This window comes from Lepisosteus platostomus, chromosome 22, assembly GCF_059453375.1.
Source record: "Lepisosteus platostomus isolate fLepPlt1 chromosome 22, fLepPlt1.hap1, whole genome shotgun sequence".
NCBI lineage: Eukaryota > Metazoa > Chordata > Actinopteri > Semionotiformes > Lepisosteidae > Lepisosteus > Lepisosteus platostomus.
This window is the reverse complement of record NC_142632.1, coordinates 9,923,200-9,948,096: the sequence shown is the minus strand read 5'-3', so window position 1 is coordinate 9,948,096 and position 24,897 is coordinate 9,923,200. Positions and strand designations below refer to the sequence as shown.

Below are 24,897 nucleotides of genomic sequence, written 5' to 3'. Positions count from 1 at the left end.
GTATAGCAAAGGAGAGCAGAGTGATGAAGCCAGTTCAGAGATGGGGATTATTAGGAGATCATGATTGGTAAAGGGCAGTGGGATATGTGGCCAGGCCACTCTTTTCAAGAAGTGCCCTGGGATTTTTAATGAGTCAGGACCTCAGTTTTCTGAAGGATGGCGCCATTATACTGTATAGTGTCCTTGTCACTATACTGGGGCACTGGGACCCACACAGACCACAGGGTGAGCGCCCCCTTCTGGCCCCACTAACACCTCTTCCAGCAGCAGCCTTAGCTTCCCCAGGAGGTCTCCCATCCAGGTACTGACCAGGCTCACACCTGCTGATCTACAGTGGGCTGCCAGCTGTGAGTTGCAGGGTGAAATGCCTGTTGGCAAGTTTGCCATTCTCTTGTTATGGATGAGTACATAATTTGCATTTGATGAGAGAGATGTGACCACCGGATGGAATACAGGCTGGTGGTAGGGGGCCGTGCACGTCTTGTAGTTGTCCCTCATCTTTTGACGTCCCCCTCCCTGATCCTCTCTCCTTGCACAGCTACGTGTGGGAGCACCTGGAGATGGGCTATGTCCAGGGTATGTGCGACCTCCTGGCCCCTCTCATGGTCATACTGGATGATGGTGAGAGCGCCCCCTGCCTGCCCGACGAATATGTGCATGCTTTGCCCATTTGACATTCCATGTTGCCATTGGTCAGAAGGGCTGAACAGGGCTTACGTGTGTTCTCTCAGTCCAAACTCTGCTCCCTCTTCTCTGCTCACTTCAGCGGAGTCGAACACAGATGTTAACAGATGTTAAAAATTTAGATATTATATGTTTATATCCTTTTTATAACTTTTTGCATTAATAATTGCTGTCACCATCGCTAGCAGAGCCAGATCTTTTCCTGTTACTAATTTTTCTCAATCAGGATTTCAGAAACATGCATTACACCTCCACCACACAGATGCTTCACATTAGGCCTTGGGGCCTAAAGAGGGGTATTTCTGGTCCCTACAGAAAACTCAGGGAGGATTTGACTTGATCCACAGGCCTCTCTGTGCTGTAGGGCATTAATGTGTGAGGTTGAGGCCTCTGTATGAAATATTGACACATTCTTTGTGTTCCTTCCCAGAATGCCTTGCATACAGCTGTTTCACGCAGCTGATGAAGAAAATGAGCCAGAACTTCCCGAACGGTGGAGCTATGGACACACACTTCGCCAACATGAGGTCTCTTATCCAGGTGTGTGCAGTGTTCATTTGGATGATAGTGAGAATGTTTGTCAAAAACCTGTTAATGAAGACAAAACAGTCACGAAAATAATCCACAAAGACTACATTGCTTTGCATTTTTGAGCGATAGGATGAGACGAAATGAGCTCTCTGACTCAAACTCGTACTGAAATAAATTTCATCTCGCACTGTGTGACGAAGGAACTTTCATTTAAACCGAAGAGAGCACTGATGACTCGCAAAAAATTATTCTTTTCCGGAATGAAAATGATTTACCTGACTGAATTATTTAAACTGAGAAGAACTAAAAACACAACAGACGAGTATTGGAGTCTGTAGCATTCCTGGCATTTTCTTGTGAACATTCTTATTATTTTCTATTTTAAAATCCACCCCCGAGGAGAGGGAACAAATGGACAATAGTTACCATAATCCCCACAAATGTTTTTTCCTGCTCTGTATTTTATTTATCACAAAGTACAGTGCAATACCGTGTATAATGAAGCACGCTAAGCCAGGTCTTTACAGAATGGTCTACTTCATCAATAGCAGTGTCCCAGTCCAACATCATGCCATGGATCGTTATAAAGTAAGATCTCATTAAAATAGCCCAACCAAACAGAAGACAAGGAGGTAGCAGCCTCCACCCACCCCTTTAAAGTGGTTTTCGGAGCTTCTGTCTTCCCTGTCAGGAAAATAAAATCTGTAATGTTTTGAAAATGTTAGCTGAAAGACGTCTGCCAACAAAAGGCTCGAACCCACAACCAGATAGACCAGAGACGTACTCACTGTGCTTCTCCGTCCCTGCTTTTACCAGGAGATAAAAACACGTTTCTCGATGTGTGCCAGTGCCAATTTGTCATTTTGTCTCAAGCTGGGTTCCAGTGAAACAAGTCCCAGAAACGGGGGGGTGTAGGGTACAGGTCTGCAGAACTGGAGGAAGATCAGATGTGTTGTTCCCTTCCTCTTCCTGTCCTACAGATTCTGGACTCGGAGCTGTTTGAGCTGATGCACCAAAATGGAGACTACACACACTTCTACTTCTGCTACCGCTGGTTCCTGCTGGATTTCAAAAGAGGTACCGTCTGCAAGACGCCGGCCACAGAACTCTCACCGGAAGGCTTCTTTCTCTTGAAACTGACCTCTTCCTTGAATGAAAATATCAAGAAATATCAAGCGTCAGTCTCTGATGGATACGCTGCGGGGATGCGTGTGTGGTCAGGATGAACCATGAATCACTAACCACAGGACACAGGTGGTGGTGGCGGCGGCACATTTATTACTGAGAACAGGTGGTGCTTCTTTACCCAAAGGGTTGTGGGAGTGTGGAGCAAGCTTCCCGGCCTCTTTGTTGAAGCCAATACCCTGGCTTTCTTCAGGAAACAGCTGGGTGCGATTGTTGAATGGGTGATCTGCTAACTAGCAAACAGGCTTGATAGGCTGAATGGCCGTCATTTGAAACTTTTCTTATGATCTTATATGATCTAACTCTATAAAAGAAAATACAATAATTTCTGCAGAATTTGGAAAGAGTTCCTGGAATCTGTCTGGCCCCTCCGCTGAGCCTGTTGGGAGCAGTGTGGCCGCAGTCTCTCGCAGTATCTCGCTGACAGAGGCCTTTTCTTTCTCAGAGCTGCTGTACGAGGACCTGTTCGAGGCGTGGGAGGTGATCTGGGCAGCGCGGCACATTTCCTCGGAGCATTTCGTCCTCTTCATGGCTCTGGCCCTGGTGGAGGTCTACCGGGAGATCATTCTGGACAACAACATGGATTTCACGGACATCATCAAGTTCTTCAATGGTGAGAGAGGCTCGCTGGGGGGACGGCTGCAGTTTCAGGAGCTTTAGACAACTGGCCACCCACTGGTGCGAGCCTGGCCAGTGCCTGGATGGCAGACCTCCTGGGAAAGCTTGGGCTGCTGCTGTGGGACCAGTAGGGGGCGCTCAACCAGCAGTCTGTGTGGGTCCTAATGCCCCAGTATAGTGACGGGGACACTATACTGTGAAAAGCCGCCGTCCTTCAGATGAGATGTAAAATCGAGGTCCTGACTCTCTGTGGTCATTAAAAAACCCCAGGGTATTTCTCAAAAAGAGTAGGGGTGTTACCCCAGCCTCCTGGCCAAATATCCCCCTGACCTTCAAAAATCATGGCCTCCTAATAATCCCCATCTCTAAACTGGCTTCACTCTGCTCTCCTCCCCACTGAGAGCTGGTGTGTGTGTGAGCGCACTGGTGCACTCTGGCTGCCGTTATCTCAGTGGAGTTATCTGAGTGGAGTGTCCAGAAATGAAGAAATTATAGAAAAAATAGTATACATTTATATTGCTGGTGGTTTCTGAGTTAAAAGGGCATAAAACTGTTTGACTCAAGCTGGCTTGACAGAGACGGCAGCCCAGCCGCAGGGGTGAGGAGGTCAGGTTACAGTCGTAGCGAGCTGAGACGCGAGGAGGAGGGAATTGCAGCTACTCAAGAAAGAAATGAAGGCTGACTTCCTGTTTTTGTACAGGAAGGGATGATCATTTCTGCCTGCCTTCCAGATTCTTGTTGTGATCTCTATGGGTTGTGGGTGAGTGGAACAAGCCACTCCAGCTGGTGGTGCTGTGGCTTCCTTCACGAAACAGCGGGATGAGATCCTGGGATCAATTAACTGCTAAATTGATCGGGCAAGAGTGGCCGAATGCCCTCCTCTCGTTAACCCCAACCCTCCTCGTTCCTGCGAGCACCGTGAACTAGACTGCCTTCACTCCCAAGTCGTTGCTCTGTTCCCGGATCTCGTCCCCTCCCTCCATGGCTCTGCCTCTTGTCTTGCAGAAATGGCCGAGCGGCACGACGTGCAGCAGATTCTGCGATTGGCCAGGGAGCTGGTGCACAAAGTGCAGACTCTCATCGAGAACAAGTGAGCTCGGGGGGCAGGCGGGAGCGGCGCGGCTGGGGTTGGGGGGGGAGGTGTCGCTGAGCGGCCCGGGGGTCCCGGAGAAAGGGGACCCTGGGAAGCAAAAAAGAGAGAGACCTCCCTCCTTCTCAGCTGTCCCGCCTTGACTGTTCCGAGAAGCTCCCGTCCGTTCCTCTCAGGGGAGTGACTGGCCTCTGCAGCAGCTCCAGCCAGGACTGACAGACTGCACTGCAAAACACCCCTCTGTTCCAAAGGCCCAAGGGGGCTGGATGGATGTGGGCAAGGGGATACAGGGCTCTGATGGGGTCCTGATGGGTGAAATCCAGGAAGGAGCTGGCCTAGCCTGGCCTGTCTGTCCACCTGCCTGCGTCTGTACTGGATGGAACCCAGCAGGTCTTAATAGGTGACCAGACTGTTCCCTGTGCATGCCCCCCGGCATTCTCTCCCACTGTGACCCAATTTCAACAACAAAAAAAACTGCTGAAAAGAACTCGTGCGCGCGCACTTTGGATCGTTCTAGATCGTTGCGGTTTACAGTTACAGTTTACAGTGGACCAAGCCCTGCGTCGTAACCTTCCAGCCTCTCGTTACCTTAAGCCACACTTCCCAGTGCCCATTTCGCTTGAATCCAATGGTATTCACTCTCCCGTTGAGGGGGGGTGAGGGGGGAAGACAGTGGGCGGGAGGGAGAAAACTGCGTCTGGGCGTTTGTGCGCGCAGGCCGAAGCAGGCGCGGCGCCGCTCTCCTGCCGAACGCCTGCCAAGGTGTCTTCCCAGCGGCAGGGTCTCCGTTTCAGTGTTGCCTCCTTCCTGTGCCCCCTGGCTGAAGGCCTGCCCCCAGGACCCCTGTGTACAGGCTTATGGCTGCCAGATAAGGTGAGTCAGACAAACGCCTTTCGCTGCCAGAATCAAGAGGAGAAGAAAAAATGCATACTTTGTGACCAACAGAACTGTGCCATTTTTAGGAACTGTTAATGTATTTGGAATTGACACTTTTTTCAAGTATTCCATTCTCTATAGTTTTTTTTTGTTATGGTCTTTCTATTTTCTTAAACCATCCAAAAAGCGAGCAATTCTTGTCCATTTCTATTGTGGGGAATATGACTATCCATAGGGAAAGCTTTTAGCTTTTTTTTCTCCTGTAAAATCAACACGATTCTCAATGTGTGCCAATACAAATTTGTAATTTTGTCTCTAGCTGGGTTCCAGTGAAATGAATCCCAGAAACGGGTGTAGGGTACTTATGAATCAGTTCTGTAGAACCTGCACTCAGTTTTTACAAGCTCAGCTCCTTCCTGATACATTAGCTGCTGAAGGGATAGGAGGCTGTGATTTACAGTAGCACAGGTAGTCTGAACCAGGAGGATTTTCCTCTTAGTGGTCCAAAGTCTAGTCCAGATTGCTTCCCCAAGTATTCAAGAGCTTCAGTCCTTGTTGTGGGTGCCAAGATTTCAGCAAACACCTGGCGATGCCAATAAAGTGCATTGATTTGGAGGTCAGAGGCAGCCAACAGGCAAAGCAATCTGGGCCCTGTTGAAAATTGATATTGCAGCAGTGTTGTGGTGCAGCACTTTGCAACAGAGGTGGATCGTGGGACCAAACGTTGCCTCGCCTCTGTCAAAGTGGTCTCACGCCCGGGTCCGACTCTTCACAAGTGTCTGGAAGGGCCGGGCACTGGCTCTGCGCCTTGTTGCCAACAGCACAAAATTCAGTTCTCAACCAGCGATAGCACGAACCAGGATCACATGTCCCTACATTTCCAGTTTTTGGAGAGGTGTGTGGTTGTTTTTATAGCTTTGTGGTTTTAAGTGTTGCACAATGAACAAATGCCACTTAACTGAAATGCAGACCAAATCTTTGCGGCCCTCACCAGCACAGGCAGACTGATGGTGAATGAAGAGGTAGAAAACCACTGCAGCTTTGTGTCAAGTCTGTCAAGGATTTGTTTATTAATTTTAGCTTGCTCAAAATCAAACGCGTGTTTGAATGAAATGCATCTAGCTTTATGTTTTTTTTTTAATCTCCTTAGGGTAGGAGAACATGATAGAATATTAAAAATATTCTATAAAGCAGAATCTCAAAAGCATAATCATGATATCAGGCGTCAGGAATGACCAATAGATCTTTTGTAACGGATTTTTATTTTTTTGGAGTGCCTTTGCATGGTGCCAGAGCCTAAACCTTCACTCACTTTCGTTCTGCTCGGCTGAGGGTGGAAGTCTTATATGCAGCTGTTGAATGCATCACCTGTGTCACATAGTGCTCTTCTAGGGGCTGTGCCAGTTCAATTGGCCACAGTCCTGTTGAGCTGGCGGGATTTCGTGCCCGGCAAGCCAGCGTTCAGAATTATCCTGATCTCAGTTCCATAGTTAACGATGCACAACTCCAAAATAAAACTAAAAAGAGAAAAGAAAACACTTTTCCAATTGAGTGTTGCCAGAAGCTGCAAGAGGGATTCTTGCAGATGTGTCTCAGCTGAGCTCCAGCAGCTCCAGTGTGGGGATGTCAAGGTTTAACGGCACTTTTTTGTCTGCATGAACCTTAATCAACAGTGTACTCTTCCTTTGGAGGTGGTTTTGTACAGGCAGCTGGAGAGAAGTAGTTATTGTATCACAGATGAGATGGGTAAGGTTGTTTTTTTTTTGCACATGTATGCTGGTACTGAAATTGCCATGTATCTTTAATAATAATTTCCTTTTAGTAAACAGGAGAAGGTGTTGGTATAGAGCTATCACTCTTATTTATTACCAGCTTGGTGTTCTTACAATAGAGTCGGACTGTATCTGTTTTTCCCATATGCATTGCAATATGTACAAAAGGGTAACTGAGCTGTTCACTATGATGGCGTTATGGCATGATGCAAGAGCAGCTTCGTTTGCGCCACCTGCTGACAGAACCCAGACAGCGAGGGTCCAACTAGTAAAGGGTTAATACAAGTGAGAGTGAACGACATTCTGACTTTCCAAATAGATGTATTTTTGGATGCGGGTGGTTTTCAGAGTATCCTCCGCGCCACCCATAGTCGAGCCCTTTTCCCTTGTCTCTCGCCGTTTCCAAAGCCTTCGGGAACGTCTCTTAGCAGGGACAGATGTGCAATCTCGAACCATGTTTCGGAAAGACTGTATGCTCTATTTAAGATGACATGCTTTTTTTTTTATTTATGTTGTGAACTGTTTTATTTGTTCTTTCTCCCTCTCTCAAGTGGGGAAATGGAAAAAGAGGTTTAAGGAGACTGTGGTGTTTTTCAGAATGTATTTCTAAGCCAGGTGTCCTGTATCCTACAGAACTACAGCTTTCACCAGGGGGAAATGTTCGTTATTTGTCGACTGTTATGTGTTCTTTATGAAGGTCGTGCACTGATTTTTTTTTTAAATTTTATTTGGAAACAAACATTTGAATGATAATTTATGTATTATTAAGGATTGATTCAAGTATTATCTTGAATGTAACATATCAATAAAAAAGGCTGTCTCATTCCAATTTAGGTGGGAGTATCAAGTGTGCTCTATCTTCAGGGTGTTCTGACATCATTCACCACCAGGTGGCACAGAAGAGCCAAGTGATTTTCATGACTGGTTGCTTGACCTCTGCTCCCCTGACTCCCAGGGGTTACAGGACATCATCTTGAATAGGCAAAGGTAAAGACTGTAGGAATTAAAGCCTGGTCTAGATAGATCAGACCTTTAGTGTAGCTCTGATAGATTCATTTTAATATAGCCAATGTGCAGCACGAGAGGAGTTGGGGGGTGGGTTAGCACAACTGTCTCGCAGCCTCGTGGCTCCTGGTTCAATTCTAGATTGGGGGGGGGGGGGGGGGGGAGGAGTGTGTATGTTCTTCCCTACTGGTTTCTTCCAGGTGTTCCAGTTTCCTCCCACCTCTCAGAGATGCTGGTAGGTCGACGTCTCTGAAACTTTTCCCTGGGGTGGAGGGTGTGTACGTGTGGGTGTTCCTTGACAAGATGTAGCTCCCCTGTGACCCTCTAGTGGAAGAAGCAGTTATAAAATGAATGGATATATATCCAGTCTGTTTTCTAAGAACGTTATGTTCTTAGGGCAGCAGGGTCCTGCAAGATCATCGAGAGAAGGGTCCTGTGTGAGTGGGTCTGAGGGACACCAGAGGTTTCTGGTTTTCCCTGGCCATGGGCCCTGTTCCTTAACTTGACCTAATCAGCTCTGGCTGTCCGATTCCTGCTTCGGAAATCAAGATGTCCAGCAGGTATTTGTCACCAAGCTCCTGAGAACCACTTTTCCTTGGAAAACAAAAAAGGCACAAGTCTAGCCTGGCTGAGAGAGCAGAGGACAGGAGCAAAAGGAGGCACAGCGAACCCACACCTTCACTGTGTGAAAAATCCAGGTTACTGCAATGGGAAAAATGAGCTGAGGGGGGGGGGGGGATCTACACTCCTGAAACTGCAGGGAAAACGGGGGAAAAAGGCTGCTTTCATTAAACACATTCATTTAATTACTGGTCCCCAAATACAAAAAGATCACTTCCATAGTGATGACTGGTTACAAAAATTTTAAACAAACTGCAGTCAACCCTTTCACCCGCCCCGCCTTGTACATCAGTACCCATGAAATTGCACCATACACGCACATTTAAAAAAAAATAAAAGATACTGCATCCTCTGGGGCAAAACTCAAAAATCAGTTCACTCTTGACAGTGATGCAATGCTCGTTTTACAACAGAATTACAGACAACGTGGAAAGAAAAGACGAACGCGAATCCCAACGAGTATGGCGCGCCAAAATAAAAACGACAGAGCAACGATACTGCGCGTCCACACCGCGAAGGAGGCATTGGATACAGTACGACAAAGGCCCAGATGACCTCTCCATACTGGGAGAGCACTGGTCCCAGGCGGGGAGCCCGATTCAAGTTCATGGAAAATGCACTTGGATCCCGGTGTGTCCATCAGAGCACTGCATGTCTTCCCAGGGCTACATTCCAGCACAAAACTGATGGCATCCATCCGCACTGTGATGCTCCTTCCTGGAAAAACAGCAGCAGGAAAAAAAAAAACGGGTCTAAAAGAGTTTGCAATGTGTTGGAGAAGCACGAACAGCAACAATCAACTTTAACTTCATTGAACACTATTAGCTATACGCCGATAAGCCTTGGGATGTTTCAAGAGATAGCTTTACTTTCAAAGCCTTGTACAAAGCGTTTTTTTTCAAAACATTTTTGGTTACCTTTCTGGAGGCGATCCCTAATGTGTTGTTAAAAACACTAAATATTAAACTAAATATTCCTTAGTGGCTCCACAGCATATGATAAACATACTATTAAATACTAAAGATACTATTATTGTTTTGTTACACCACCTACATGTGTTTAGAAGACCACTAACCAGGAAGTCATGATGTAATTCACAGTCATGCACATTTAACAGTGTTGGGTCACCTCCAGTCATTGAGGCCCTGATAAACTCCACCAAAGTAAAAAGTCAAATCATCCTGTATTTTCCAATGGTCATACATCAGAAAGAACTCCAGGAGGTTCAAGTGGCTGCTGTTAGCAATTCATATGTTCTTAGAGAAAGGAGAGCAGTGAACTAGAACACAATGGAAGACTTGCTGCAGGAGGAGCAGTTTAGATTGTAAGAGCAGCATCCTAACAAGCTGCCAAGTAAGAGAGAGTGCTCAGGCAAGCATGCAGAGCCATTCCCCCAGCGTTACTGCAGGCCATGGGGTGACATGGGAGGCCCTGTGGTCAGCATTGTCGTCTCCCAGCTCTGGGTCCCCAAGTTCAATTTTAGACCCAGGGGGCTGCCTGGGTGGAGTTTGCATGTTCTCCCCAAGTTCGTGAGGGTTTTCTCTGCGTTTCAACCCGCCATTATGTCTTTGGACTGTGGGAGAATTGGCCCTGGTGCAAGTGTGTGTCTATGTCTGTCTCTGCCCTGCAACGGACTGACGTCCATAGCGGTATCCCATCTTGCACCTATTGCTTGCTGGGATAGGCCATAGCTCCCCTGCGATCCCGAATGTGAAGACACCGTCAGAAAATAGGTGGATGGAGTGAAATTACATTAAGGGAGCAATACCTTTTGGCAAATATCTTTGCTGCAGCCAAAACGCAACATTAGAACACTGTCCCTTTCGTCTAAAAGGTCTGTGCTAAATTGCTTAATTAAATATTTAATGATCCACCATGCTGACTGCATTTCAAAAAGCACAGTCAGCTCCAGATCACACAAACATCTCCACCCTTGTCTCTTAAGGAAACAGAAACTCATTAAAGAGGCAGGAGGCAGTTTCCCCCCCATCACAGAAAGACCGACAAACTCGATATTAGCATTTTAATCAAACGTTCTGCTCCCCAAACCATAAAAGCAGGCTGTGAAAGCAAGCTACTCTTTTAAAAGTCTAGCTAATAGCATTTTCCTTATTGTTTGTTCATGGGGATTATAACACACATTTGAGTGGAAGGTTTGATCCTAGTCTTGCACATATCTGCTGACGAGTATACAAGTCGCACCCGGGACCTCCCTGACGACTATCTCTCACATCCTGCCTCCCCATCTACACCCAGCAACTAAACTCCCGAGCGCGGACTTCGCAATAGTGAGGCTTGGATAGCTTATTCTCCTTGCTGGGCTGCCATTCCCTCAGCAATAAAGGGAAAACGTAAAACATTAAATATAAAAGTTTCATTCCTTTAGAGCATTCATTAGGATCTAGCTGCTGAAATACGGATGTGTTCAAAACAGGAGGTTACAATGGGGAAGTCACTCAGTCCTTCACGGACGCCCATTGTCTTTGCTGTTATGTTAACTAACCACTAGGTGGCGAGGTGGGGGTAAATTAGCATAGCACAATACTCGGAGACGCTGCACTCAAGCCTGTGCAACATGTACACATCCGTACTGTGCTTTCTCACGGCCAGCCATGAGGAACCACTGCAAAATCCCATGTTGGCAAGAGGAAGAAATACAAAAAGAACATAAAGCAGGTAATCAAGTCCTAGATAAAGTTAGTAAACCTTTCTAATAAAATAACTCAGTCAATGCCTACAACCAGGGTAAGACTCTGCAAAGAGTTGCTGATATTTAAAGTGAAGTTTTTTTTAAGCTTTGGAAACGACAGGATTAAATTCAGCCAGAATTAAATGAGATTTCATTTTAGAGAATAATCATGCAAGTGAAATGTTTAATTCCCTGCTCCTTTTCAAACATATTTAGACTTTTGTATGCAACTCCTTTTGAGAAACGGGGCCCCAGGCCTGAGAGAGAAACAAGAAATGTCAGTGAGGAAAAGGCGTTTGCAACACACTTGGATTCTTTTCCCAGAGCGGAGTCCTCTCCTTCCTCCACATTAACTGGGATGTGGTTTTTCTGGAGATTTCAGGATCTGAAAAGAGAGAAGACATCGAGTTGGAGAGAGTTGTTGAGTTGGACACACCTTTTGATTCCTCTCCTATACTGCCCTCCCTTCTCTGCCCCCAACAGACTGGCCGTGACTCCCTGTGCTCCAAACCCTGTCTCGTGTCCTCTCGAGTCCTTGCTCCTCTCTTGGTCAGTAGAGACGGTCTTTGCTCTGTCCATCTGTGCTGGTGTCCTGCTGTCCTACAGCAGGCTTCCACAGCCTGGCTCCAAGGCCTATTAAACCCTTCAACGTTCGCCATTCACCATATTGTAGGAGACTGTCTCCAGAGCAGCACAACTCTTTTATGGCCCTGAATGCAACACCCACACAGCAAACATTTACATTCTACCTTTTTCAGGTGAGGATTACTCCCAGTGAGCACATGCAACTTAGTCATAGGTCTGTAGGCTTCACAGTGGGCCCCTGAGACTGGGGGGGAGGTTTAAAACATGTACAGGTGGGTCGTATTTGTGCAGATGTGACCCTCCTCTCCATTTGGTTCAACCTTACTGCTCATTACGATATTTATTATTTGAATGCAGCAGCAAGAAACTATAAAGCTACTGCAGGAAGGTAAAACAAAACCTTTAACTCCAGGCAAGGCGAGTTATTAAACTACACCTCTTATTCTGAAGGAGAATCCTTTAGAGCCTGAGGCAAGGTGACAAACCGCAGAAATCACGACATCTGCGTAGAGCTCCACCCCCAGACAGGGTAGAGGAGCCCAAGAACCTCACTGGAGACGGTTCTTGCTTTCAAATGCAAACCTACTCGAGGAATTCTGCACAAGAATGGGCCATCAACACTGAAAGCTCAGAGCAGAACCGCAGTCATTCGGCAAAACTGCAAAACTCGTTGAGTCTAATTTCAGCCACTTTGGGCATCTTCTCCTGCAAGGGAAACTGAAACCACTTATAACCAGGGTTCATTGCACTGGTCTGAAGGGGTGCGGTGTCAATCAGAATGAGCAGAAGGTATCAGTTATTGGAGAAACCCTCTGTGCGAGAGCTCCCAGCTCACCTGCACAGGCAAGTGAGAGTGCCTGACCTACAATCACGCCCTAATATTTAGATTCATCTTGGCCCTGCAATCTCTTTAAACCCGCTTCTTCAAAAGCAGCATAAACAGAGCAGTGCTTGGCTGCAGTTAAATTACTGTTTTCAGGCTTCGTGGTGCTAATTAGATCATAAGCCTGTGCTCTTTCACAGCATTCGGCCCCATAAAAACACCAGCCCTTTCCTTGTTTTATAAAACCTCGTATATATGTCAGGGATTACAAACTCCTGAAGGTCTAGACTTAAAACAGATTAAGGTTTATTTTTTCTCCTTAAATCTCACTTACCAATACAGCTTGCTGGTAAGGTTGAAACAACAAAAAGTGCTTTAAAACGAGGCAATACCTATTCAAAGCCCACAAAGCTACTTCAACACACTTACAAAACACAACAGCACAGCTGTGCAGCACAATTCCTTAGTTAACAGGGCTTCACTAACTACACAGTTAGCTGCAGACAACCATTATACTGGGGGACCGCATGCAGGCAGACTCTCTGCAGAGACAGTCAGGCATGTATCCACACCAGAACTTCGTGGTACTGTGGGCCACATGTTCCCTGCAACAGCTTTCGGAACAGAACCAGTCAGCTGGACCCAGTCCAACACGGAACTTAGAACGGGTCTCTGCAGTTCGACATGTAACAGACTGCCTTCTGAACGCACCACTGTGAACCATTTAACGGTTTTGGGCAGGCTGCCCAGGTTACCTTGACTATATTGGCCTCGGTCTCCTGGAGGATAAAGTGAACACTGAAAAGGGCTCCAATGGCAGTAACAGAAGAACATGTTGAGCCACGGGCAATCACAGATCCTTCAGCCAGTCAGTGGTAAGGAGGTGGTTACTGCCCCTTGCCTAAGGTGGCCCAGTATCTTGGCGAACACTCTGCAGGGTGGCCAAGGTCCCCTAGATGGATCAACTGAACACCGGCAGGGCCTGTATTTCAAGCCTTCTTGGAATCGAGTGCACCCGTTCTCTATACTTCCACCTCTGACTGAGGCAGATTCCATCATCAATCAAAGCAAAATCAGATTCCCTCATTTTTAACTCCCTGAACTCCTGCTCGTTTCCTTTGATCATTGAGGGGGCAGTATACTTCCACAACACTTGGGGGGGGAAAAAAGAGCTCAGGTTGATTTAAGGCTTTGGAAGATTTTTTTTAAAAAAGCAAGGAAACAGCTAAGCTATTGGAGATGAGAGGAGAGAGAGCTGATGCAGAACTGTTCAGAATCATTTACACAGCGAGTTCAGGGGAATGGAGAGTGGATCATCGTTATCGACGAAGGGAGAACAGAACACAAACGCAAGCAACAGACACTACGGCATTGATTCTGAAACAAACAAAATCTGAAACAAGAAGGTGCAGAACAACAGGCAGAATAGTTACTGTACCTGTGGTTGTTCTTTAAGAAAATCAGGTAGCTGAAATTCACCTTTATAGACCTGAAAAAACAAAGCAATGGCTTTAGAAGCTGACAAAGACATGGGGAGTTTCAAAACAACAGTTTTATTTTTAGCACGATTCCTGACCTGCATAATTCTTCACCGCTGAAGGGAAGACTACACACACACACGACCCATTTTAAAAGCCTTCAAATCAGGAGCCCCATTAGTTAACGGGCAGTTTTCCCAATAGGCTGCCAGTACACAGTGTATTGCTCAGTTACACTACCTCTATAACACACACCAGTCCAAGGATTTGTTCCCCCTCTCTTTTCCATGCCCTCCCTCTGGTTTGCATTCAGATTTCCCTTTGGGGAAAACGCCACAAATGCAGGCCAGCGTCCAGACTGCAACACAACAGCAGGCCCGGCAAAACGCAGTTATCAAGTCCGGTCTTTTTCCCTTTTAATTCGAGTGCTGTGGGGTGTCCTGTAGTACTCCTGAACGGCAGAACACTAGGAGACGGACAGCAATGAAAGGTTTCAAAAAGTTTGTTTATGGTCCCAAGCACAATCGGCGCAGTTTTCAAAATTCATGTTTTTCTGAGGATATCTCTGACCCTGGGAGGGGGTTAATCCCTTTAATGCAAACAAGGGAAACTATGATGTCAGCCCCCCCTCAACCCACTGGGGGAAGAGAAGCTTCTGAAATCTCATTTATATTGTGGCTGGAGCTCAAAGCCCAATGAGCCATCAGGTTTGCAGTTCAACAGAGAGACCATGCTGCTAGAAGAGGATGCAACACTTATATGCCACAAACGTAGAGCTGGGCTATCCAGTATCAGCATTTCCATGCTGAACTATTCCAAATGGGTCGGGCTGAAGCTAATTTTGACTTCTTGTCTGCGGTTCTGTAGGTAAGTGGGCAAACTTAACGACTGGATCAGAACCATGCAATGTGATGGAATGGAATCCTGTGACCACATGATCCAGCTAAGAGCTGCTGGCACAAAAAAATGGGGAGCTTCTTTCTGGGAAACATAACAAAGAAACTGTAAAGTAGCTTTCTTCATAGTGGAACACACGAGTCCACACAAGGGTGAACTTCCCAGACAGGATGCAGAAGAAGTCTCTTCTGGGAGCCATTAACAAGTGTGTCAGTGGCACGCAGTCATAAATCTCACTAATACAGCACAGTCGTGTCCCCTGCACACTGGATATTATGAGTCACAGACTTCTTTAAGGGCTGTTTCAGGGATCTGGAGAAATAAAATTGAATTCCAGTTGGTGACTTGTATGAAGTGGTATGTGTTATTTCCGGGTTTCATTAAGTCTTTCATAATTTGTACCATCTCATTTGGTTTTGCACATATTATTAATATTCCCTATATTAATCATTTATGTTAACATTGGTAATGGTGAATGCATTACTGAATGCTTTATGTAACAGTAGAAATTCCACAAACTATGCAGGAGTTGTACAGCAAGGATCCACAATGACAAGAGGATTTGTACCTATGCAGCTGCTTTCAAGGTTATCTCATTGTGCTCCTCCTTGGACCGCAGTGCCAGTGCTGCAGACTGGACTGAAACAGCACAGGTTGATGCATTACTTAACCTGAGGTCCCACTTCTTCAAACCCCTAAAACAACGTTCTCAGCCTCTCTTGTCATCAAGCCCACACACACACGCTCAAGAACGCAGATACGCAGTCCTCCCTGAATCAATCAATGACTTGCAGCTAAGCCGAAAATCTAACAAAAAGGGCCTTATTTAAAAAAAAAAACTCATCCGCTGTGAAGCTCGCCTGCAGCAGCACGAACTTTCCTTCCAAGCACTCGCGCCGCGTTCGCGAGACGCAGTGTGGAATCTCAGAGTATTGCTTTCCAAGACGGGGAGAGGGGGGCACGCGTGGTTTTCATTTCCCCGAGTGGCCGTTCCGCAACGTGGCTCCGGAGAGGTCGGGCACGTGGTCTTTGTACACCACTGCCCCGTCTCGAGCGAGGGGCTGCCGGGCTGTTCGGAGCTCTTCCCACGCGGGACGCGCGAACACAAGTCGGTCATCTCGAGGCACGAACACGCACTAACTGGACCCACGCCAGCTCGCATGTTACTGATCAATCTTCTCTTCCCCAGAACTGGGGGCAACGGGCCAGATCCAATGCGATTTACGAGCTCCGCGGATTACGAAAGTCCAAATGTGTGTTACACAAGTCGGAGAAATCCACACGAAATGCGGTTCTCCCACACACACAAAAAAACCCCACTTCTAGTAGGATAAAAAAACAGCTGAGACAATGCACCAACTCACTGCTCCCGCTCATAATTACTATAAATGTAATTAAGCTCTGAAAGTGTGTAAAATTTGACAGCTCATACTGGACACCGCGTTATAAATCTGCAGTTAAACACAGAAAACAAACCGAGAATGGTAACGGTATCTGCCGCTAACGCGTTACAGTTACAGAGAATTTGTTACAATTTGTAACATCTGAGCTCTTATCCAGTTAACACTCAAAACGGAGCAGACAGTGCCGAAAAACCCCATTTGATTGAAGCAAAAGAATCTTAAGGTAGACTGGACTACACAAACTCAGAGTGGACTCTAACCAGCGGTTAACACCAGTGTTAACTGTGTGACCAAGACTGTTTAGCATCTCATCTGAAAGCTGGCTCCTCTTACAGCACAGAGTCACCATAGTGGGACACTGCTTTGGAAACTGTTTGGGGGGGGGAGAGCACCACCTACTGGTTGACAACACTACCTACAGCAACTACACTTCTTTAGAGGTCTCCCATCCCAGTGCTGACCAGACCCTCACTAAACTTCTGGGATGAAACAAGATGAAGAAATCTCAGAAGGCACTGTACAACTCTTCAGGAACACATTCTACTGGCTTTTCACAAAGCGATATTTTCAACAGCTATATTAAACCACACATAGGATTTTGATTAGGCTTCTGTAGAGCTTGAGTTAAAATACAGATGATTCGGCATGAAAGGACTTTCAGAGATGCAACAAAGCGCCATTCATGCCAAAGCACTGCAAGTCGCATTTCCCCCCAGAGACTATAGGGGGAGCTCCAGTATGCCAGTGGGTCACAGCCGCCTCTGGAAAGCCAGAGCCCTGAGTCCAGCAGGAATATCGGCACTCACACGGACTCACTACAGTCAGAGCAGAGGGCCACACCCGAAACTCTCCAAACTCCCCTTTATGTAAGTGTCAAACAGCTGAAATCCTGGTGTGTAGCACATCGTTAGCTCTGCATGCCTTTTTTAAGCAGAATGGTGACAGCCCAATCCATCTCCGTTTCAGAAGCGGTGCTGGATCCGATTCACTGCTGCCTTGCGTGCTTTTAAAAAGCATAGCTGAGAATAGAAGATCATGAGTAACTTTTCCTGAACATGAAATATACTGTAGCTATTGACCCTCCCGGGAGGTAACTGGATGACTTCACCATGGGCCAAAACAGACATTTCAGAGCACTTAACTCCAAACCCGAGCGGAGAAAAAGCAGATTTTGCATACTTCCTTGCCATGACAGTATCGCGGACAAGCTATGACTTCACGCCAATTTCCCAAGAAACCAAAAAATGATGCCAAAGAAATAACTTCAGGAGGATTTTTGTAAAAAAAAAAAAAACACCAGACTATCCCCAGTGTAACCCAGATCTGCTCCTGCGCTTCAATGCTGCTAGATATGACTGTTTGCAGAGTACCACAATAACAGGTTAAACCTTTCTTATACCACATTTTATGGTCCGTCTTATCTCTTTACTTGCCTTATCATGGTGTAAGCTGGATGCGAGGCAGTATTGATCAAAATATCAATTTCCCCGCTGAGATAACACAAATTTCAAACCCACTTAATAGGGATTGATTGTGGGTTAGGAATGTGTCCAGGAATCATTTATAAGGTCCAGTCATTGTCTGGGCTTTATTTTTAGTAAATGAGGCTAATGCAGGATGATTGGCTCCGGTAATTGTCATTCTGGACAGAAATCGCGGAGATAAACAGCACCACGGATCAGAGAAAACAGAATAAAATCAGAAACAACTCCATGGTGCCTTTTCTCAGAAACTGCAAAAAAAAAATCACTAAAGCACCAGCCTAAATTAAAATCGCACCTGAAAACAATAAAGCAAAAAATTATTGCTTCATTATTTTTTTAAATCTGGTAGGAACACTTTCACAAGACATTCTTGTTTGCACGCACATTGGAAAAATCAAGATTTTTTCTTGTTGTTTTTCCAGGTACTGAGTTTCCTCCCAGTAACTCTGGTGAAGTTCTGGGTACATGTGCTGGACAGAGCCCGCTGGTTTCCTACACCCCACACTAAGCTCACAGCACGAGAATGGGCCCCTCTTCCCCAGGAACGCACAGGCGAGGTGTGCTTGAACGTTCAAAGACATAAAAAAAAAATCATACAGTAAGAGCTCTGTAGAACTTCACCGATTATTAATTTTCATTTTACAATAACAAAACTCACTTTAAATGGGAATTCTCTTATGTTGTTTAAGAAAAAACAATTCGATGTTTTTTGGAATATGCAAGACATGCAGGTGTACATAATTCTTTATTTACATTTTACTATACTGTACTAACATCTGGCCTTATTTAACAACAATATATGAATCTGCCTTCCTGTCTGGGCTTGCATTTGGGATCCTGGCCAGCGAGCTCAGATTAAGTTAATCCACGATTTACCAATAAATATCATTACTCAAGTAACTGATACGCTGCAAATCGGCAACAACAGAAACAAAAAGCCTTTGATCTTCTGTAATCAAATGTTTAGAGAAAGCCTGCTGAAAGTCTCCTTCAAATTAAAACAGCAATCAAATGATACAAGTATTACCTGTGCCTGGTACTTTAATCAATTGAGCTATGGTTTGTCAGACCAGAACCCACACAGAAACACTCAGATGACTGTTTACTGTATGGTGAAGATACATTTACAAAGATTAGTATGAAGCTATTGGGTCAGTATATAGATGAACATAAAAAAAGCAGAGATGTGAAAGACGGATACAGAAAGAAAGGAAGAAATTTATTTTTAATTTTGAAGAAAACTGAAAGGGCAGAGATACGGGGCTCTCAACAGCTAAAAAAAATAAATTCTGCTACAATCGCTCTTCTGTCATGCTTTGTGTCTGTGTCACAAACATTCAATAGGCAAGTCAGCAGTCATCCCATTTCGAAATTGCTATTGTAAAAATTAGCTGAGCTTTGGGATAAAATTAGTTTTTTTTCTGCCAGTACCAAAAATTAAGATCTGATCAGGACAGGTTTGATCTCTTGTTGTACGACAATGCAAAAGAACAGATAATACTGGCCCTCCTCGAACCAGTATGGACAGACGACACTACCCAGTCTCTGCACTGAAGCCCATTTCCTTAGGATCCCTCAAGAAACTGGACAGGACCCTGAATCGGGAGTCTACTAACAAGCAAGCATGCAAGATGGGTCCAATTGGCTTCACTCTAAAATATTTCTACCGTTTGCGTTTATATACCGCTTCTGACAAACGCTGAAAGGACCTACACAGTTCCCAAAACTTATCTGCTGTGACAGAACCAGTGGAAGGAGTCCGAGGACAAGTTCTAGTCATAGTTTTCCTACATGCAAGAAATCATTCTGATAAGCCACCAAGGTTGCTGCTGTCTTTTTAAATGCAGAATCACATTTTTCCCCTGGTTGTGCCTTATGGCGCGCAGGGAGAACGAAGAAGAGCCGACATGCTCCTCTGGCCCGCCCGTCTTGACCTTCCAATACGCATGGAGCTCCACGGTGACGTACAGGTGAATCTCTCCTCTGATTGGAGGAGAGGCGTGTCCCTCACTGATGTCACCTCAAGACCACTGGCACCCGGAAAGTCACAGGGGTCCATGTTTCACCGAGAAACGGTGCCAGGCCCACTAATCCCAACCTCCACATTGGGCGCCAGCGATCACAAGCCTTTAGCAACATGGTCCAAGATCTTGATTGATCAGGACCTCTACGATCAAGCACAGTCATCCACTCCATGTCTTGTCCTAACAAGTGAACTGAATTTTCCAAAAAGATCAGCTTATGTTTGCTTAGCTTCAATCTGAAACAATTATCAGGATCAAACTTCATTCCCAACAAAATCTGAAAACCCTAATTCCACCAATTCTTCAAAGTTCAATGTCGAATTTACTGCAACTGACATTGCATTATTCTCTCTGCAACAACTGTGCCTATATCCTCTTCATTGTTTTGTAGCTCTCTGGGCTTTAAAAATTATTTCATACATACGGCTATTTTAAGTTAAGAAATTTGTGAGTCAAGTGAATATCATTTCCAAAAGATTTCTCATAAAACAGAACCAGCTGTACCCCTGCAACAGGTTTGAAGTTCCTAAAACTTTAAAGGCCGGTATTTTGATAAATATCACCGGAGACAACGACCTCGGCAATGAATGATTTCAGCTGTGGGCGGACAGACATACAAAATGTCAAGGTCACCAAAGACGGATGCAACTCCGAAACACGAATCATGCAGGCTGAATCGGAATAAAAGGTCTGAAATGAAAATAAAAACAGACCTCTTCAAGAAAGCCCAGCAAGTCAATGCCGTATTTTGCAGGACGATGTGTTTTTATGCGTCAGGTGAGCCTTTCTATTTGGTTGCCAAGGAAACAGAAGGTCTCTTTCAGACAGAGAGCTCTGTGACCCCCCTCAGCGCAGGGCTTTGTAACCAAACTAGCTTCAAAAGACAACTCATTAAAAGAATCTGTTAGTGCTGTGCTGTTCCAGTGCCTACAAAAGTGACATTCCAGCACTGAATGTCATTTATCAACTTGCCCATTTTACTTGGTACCAGGTTTGTTTTGGGCCACAATAAATGGGCAGCAGTCATCACTGAATTCACATCTCTCCTAAGTGTACAGGTTCCGATACACCCCCCCTCTTGGTCAGTCTGCACACGCAGAGGAGACTACATCCCTGCCGCGCAGGAGTGCTGCCTGCCAAGAGCTTACTCACACCAGACTGCTGGGGCTTGCAGAGGGACAGGATCGAAGCACTTGGACAAGAAACAGCCCTCCCGTCTTCACAGACGGAAAGCATCTAATCCAAAATGGTTAGTAATGCAGAGAGCAGGCTCTGCCGCATGATTATGTATGAGCCAATATCAACAAGCGTGGAGCTGAGACGACAAGGAGATAAGCACAGGAGGTATTTCTTGGCTCCTGCATTTTGGGAATGCGGGTTTAATCGTCCAATCGATCTGGTCGAGGTGTCAGTAGAACTGAGAAGAGCTCCCCGAGACCGTGTCCACCCACTGCGTGTTCAAGAGATTACCGCTGGGTCATAATTCCATTTTAGCCACGTCTGAAGGCTGAGATTTCCAGCTTTCTTTGAAAGGCAGCTCACAGAAAGCCGTTTTGCTTGGGTGATCTCAAGCCACTGCCCGGCCCCGTCAAGGACAAAGGGCAGTTACGACCCCATCTCGTAACTAGCTAGCCTCTCCACATGGGCACGTGGGAAAACTGGCTTTTGGCCCAAACCAATAACAGCAGGGCTTACAACAGAGGTAGCAGTGACCCTCAGGAATATCCGATACAGCCGCCCATGCTCCAAGGAAAACACAAGCTTAATACAGGGCAGATGTGAGTCGGCGTTGCCGAGCCAGCCGCAGAGTAACTTGGGAGAGCGGGCAAGAAACGGGAGGACGATTCGGGACACATGGGGAAAGGGGCATCACAGTATCCATCCGATCCAGCCACTCGGCATCAAGGCAGGAAGTCGACACCTGTATCCCCCGGTACTGCGGGCACTGGCGCTCTAGGAGAATAAGGGAATTAAAAGATTCAAAGGGTCTTTGGCTTCATCCGATGTGAAAATCGGAGAGGTCTGTGTCCAGATTCGCTACCCTAGCATGCATGCAGAAACTCCGAAGTGCTGACATTTTTTTTAGTGTAACTTTTTTTTACCATCCTTAATTTAACATTAGTTACCACCATTAAAAAAACAAAACACAACAATAACTCACTTTGCAAAGGCTTTCAGCAAAGGCTTCTTTTAGCTATTTCTCTTCTTGATTTATGTCTTTCCTACCTATCAAATATATTATCCTGCTCCATTCTTATCTACCTATAACTTTATTATTACATTATTCTTTCTGTAATGACCGTGCCTAATGTGCATATATCCATTCCAGCAATGAAAGCCACAGATGACGTTATGGTCCAAGTCAGGTTTTGATTGGTGGACTGGATCACATGACCTGGGGTTTATAAACCCAGCAGTGCCTCAGGCAAGACGGGAGACAAAGAGCCATTGAGGTCTCTGGCTGCAGGCCAAGGGGAGACACCTATTCTGCTCTTCAGGGAAAAGGGGATGACATCCCCTCTTCTAGGTAACCAGGCGCTAAGGGTTAATACTCCGTTAATAACATTTTCTGTGTAGTATTAATTTTTCTGTAGTCAGCAGCGTTCAAGTAAGTTTTACTCTGGACTTGAACCTCTGTCCATTCTTTTGAATCTAGACAAGAAAAACCTAAAAGGCTTAAATATCCTCAGTATTAATTTTTGCCCCTAAAAATGTCTATGGCACACAGTCCTTTTTCTAAATAGGTAGTGTAGTCTACACAGATGGCAAGCTCACTGTTAGCACATCACAGAGCCCCAGCGGGCCACGGTCTGGACATTCTGGTCTGCTCCACAGCCACGCGGCCGCCTGCAGTGCTGGACACAGGACCAGAGGGCAGTCCAGCAGCAACACAAAACGCCCCCCCCCCCCCCCCCCCCCCAGCAGGAAGGGAATACAGCAGGCAAGCAGGAAAAGAATACCAGCACTGGAGCATGCCGACGAAAGGCACAGGAGGGATTTCTCAGGCCTCTGGATTGGGGGGGGGGGGGGGACTGGGAATGATCTGGCAGCTGCTCAGTAGGCCCGGTAGCGTGCTTCAGTCTAATTGACTCATTTGCTGTTAACACTGCTCACCGCGGTGGACAGGAAGCCAGAGCTGGGAAGACCGTTCTGTTCTCCATTTAGCAGGAAAAACAATGCCAGGCTCCAACGCAACCACCCCCCAACCCCCCCGACCTCACACCACCAGTACCTCCCACACAGTGCGAGCCAGCGGGGTTCCAGCTGGGACCCCTGCAGAGTTCTGAAGTTTCATCTAACAAAAAAAAACGCCTGTCCCCATTTTTCGGGCTCAGATCCAGGACCGCATCGCATTTCCCGGTCTCCTGCAGCCCAGCAGAGAGCCCCCATGTGCGAGAGAGCGCATTCAGAGAGCTTGTGGATCTTTCTGTTCTCGCTGCCGTTTAAAAAAAAAAACATCTGGAAAAATGTTTTATGATATGTCGTATAAATATTTTCAATGTAAAAAAAAATGCCAGAGACCAGAGAACAAACTGTACTGTAATCTGAGAAATTTTGCTCTGCTTTCAGCACCGACCACCGAGCTGGATAGGCATTTTCTTCAAAGAAATAGGAATTCGAAAAGTAGAGTGAAAGTGAAAATTAGAAAAGTAGAGTAAAAAAAAGAAGTTCCCTTCCCAACATGGGGATTAACATGCCCTACAATTATAGATGCATACACACACACACACTTTAGCCAGAGAAACACTATAGAAAGATACTGGAGCAAATACAGCCTGTGCGCCGATCAGTACAATAACATTAAAATACTTTTAAAAGGCTTTAAAAAATGCACAAGTGAACTTCTTATACTTTTAACATTACAACTACATCATTACATTTTTAACTCGGGCCCTCTCAGAACACCCATATTTAAGCTTTCTGGTATGTGGATGCACTGTGAGAGGTCTTTATATGGCCACAGAGACACCTCTCAAACAAAGATGATGAAAGTTCGACAGGCTTCTATATTGCTTAAATGCAGCTCTGACAGATGGATCATCAAGGCCTCATAAAATATACAGACGGGCAGATGCCCTCTGTGCGTGCATAAAGCGATTTAATGATCTTAACTGAGGAAGTCCATTTCATCTTAACCTCCCGCCCCCCTCCCGCACGCTGTAAACCTTCGGGCTGCAGGCCGAGATGCACTGGGCGGCGCTAACTTCACTCCGTCCGCTCTCCGGTTCTCTGCACAGACTCGCGTCTATGTCTCTGGAGGGAAGGGCTCTTGGAAATCGTCAGACCGGCTCTATTTACGGAGTCCCTGTTACTACAGGCAGCAACACTTCACCCTCTGGGAATGTACAGATTTACAGCAGACTGATAAAAAAAAACGAGGACTAGGAAAAGCTTGCATACAAGTTCAGACTTTTCTGGGAAGTGGGCAGCAGTCAAGAAAACACATCGCACGGCACCAGTCTTTAATGACCCATTGGTGGATGACAGACTTTTTAGGAGTTCTACTTTCATCTTGCTCCTAAAAATACGGCAATTTCATCACAGCCCATCACAGGAAGTCTACTTCCAATATCCGACTATTTTTAGAGCAAACCCTGGATGTTGTTTTATTTTGCCTGCAGTAGCTCCTGCTGCGCTCATGATCAGAGGCCCCCCTGACACTGCGCAGAAGTCTCCCCCATGGGGATATGTACCGCCCGGGATAGTTCTAGCCAGCAGTGCAGAGTGCCGAGGCCAGGCGACGCAAGCTTTTCTGGCCAGCGACGCTCAACCGCATGCACGGCGTCCGATGTCCGTCTGTCACACACACCCTGCTGGGAGGGGGGCAGATAAATATCTATTGACTGAGCCCCCCCACCATCTCAGAACTGACATCATTCTCCACGAGCTCACCTAGACTGTTCTCCACAGGCTGCCAGCTTGCGTGTACAGATGATAATGCTACTTGTCAAAGACAACACAGAATCAATATGTGGATATATCCCCTCCATCCGTTTCTACAGCCCTGGGTAGATGGCCTCCTATTTACTCAGTCTGCCTTTATGAGATGCACTGCATTATCAAATATCATCCTGAAGACTGTCAGCTTTACACACTGTTCTCTTTTATTGCTTCCTATTATTGCATTTGAA

The 24,897-nt window shown here is 46.0% G+C and overlaps 2 protein-coding genes across 6 annotated transcripts in view; one reads left to right on the top strand and one right to left on the bottom strand.

Moving 5' to 3' along the window:
* The window catches only part of sgsm2 (small G protein signaling modulator 2), a 65,736-nt gene extending 58,147 nt beyond the window's left edge, over positions 1-7,589 (top strand). For both annotated transcript variants that reach the window (XM_088616488.1, XM_088616487.1), the window contains 5 exons: positions 539-621; positions 1,115-1,224; positions 2,196-2,292; positions 2,846-3,013; positions 4,024-7,589. In XM_088616488.1, the coding sequence (XP_088472614.1) occupies positions 539-621; positions 1,115-1,224; positions 2,196-2,292; positions 2,846-3,013; positions 4,024-4,112 (547 nt within the window). In that variant the 3' untranslated portion in view covers positions 4,113-7,589. The remainder of the gene's footprint in view (positions 1-538; positions 622-1,114; positions 1,225-2,195; positions 2,293-2,845; positions 3,014-4,023) is intronic.
* Positions 7,590-8,544: 955 nt separating this feature from the next.
* LOC148643431 (protein-tyrosine sulfotransferase 1) overlaps positions 8,545-24,897 on the bottom strand; it is a 41,854-nt gene continuing 25,501 nt past the window's right edge. For 3 of the 4 annotated variants that reach the window (XM_088616493.1, XM_088616495.1, XM_088616496.1), the window contains exons 4-6: positions 13,918-13,968; positions 11,379-11,456; positions 8,545-9,099 (exon numbers count right to left, since the gene is read on the bottom strand). In XM_088616493.1, coding sequence (XP_088472619.1) covers positions 11,421-11,456; positions 13,918-13,968 — 87 coding nt within the window. In that variant the 3' untranslated portion in view covers positions 8,545-9,099; positions 11,379-11,420. The remainder of the gene's footprint in view (positions 9,100-11,378; positions 11,457-13,917; positions 13,969-24,897) is intronic. The other variant, XM_088616497.1, reaches the window with a different exon arrangement.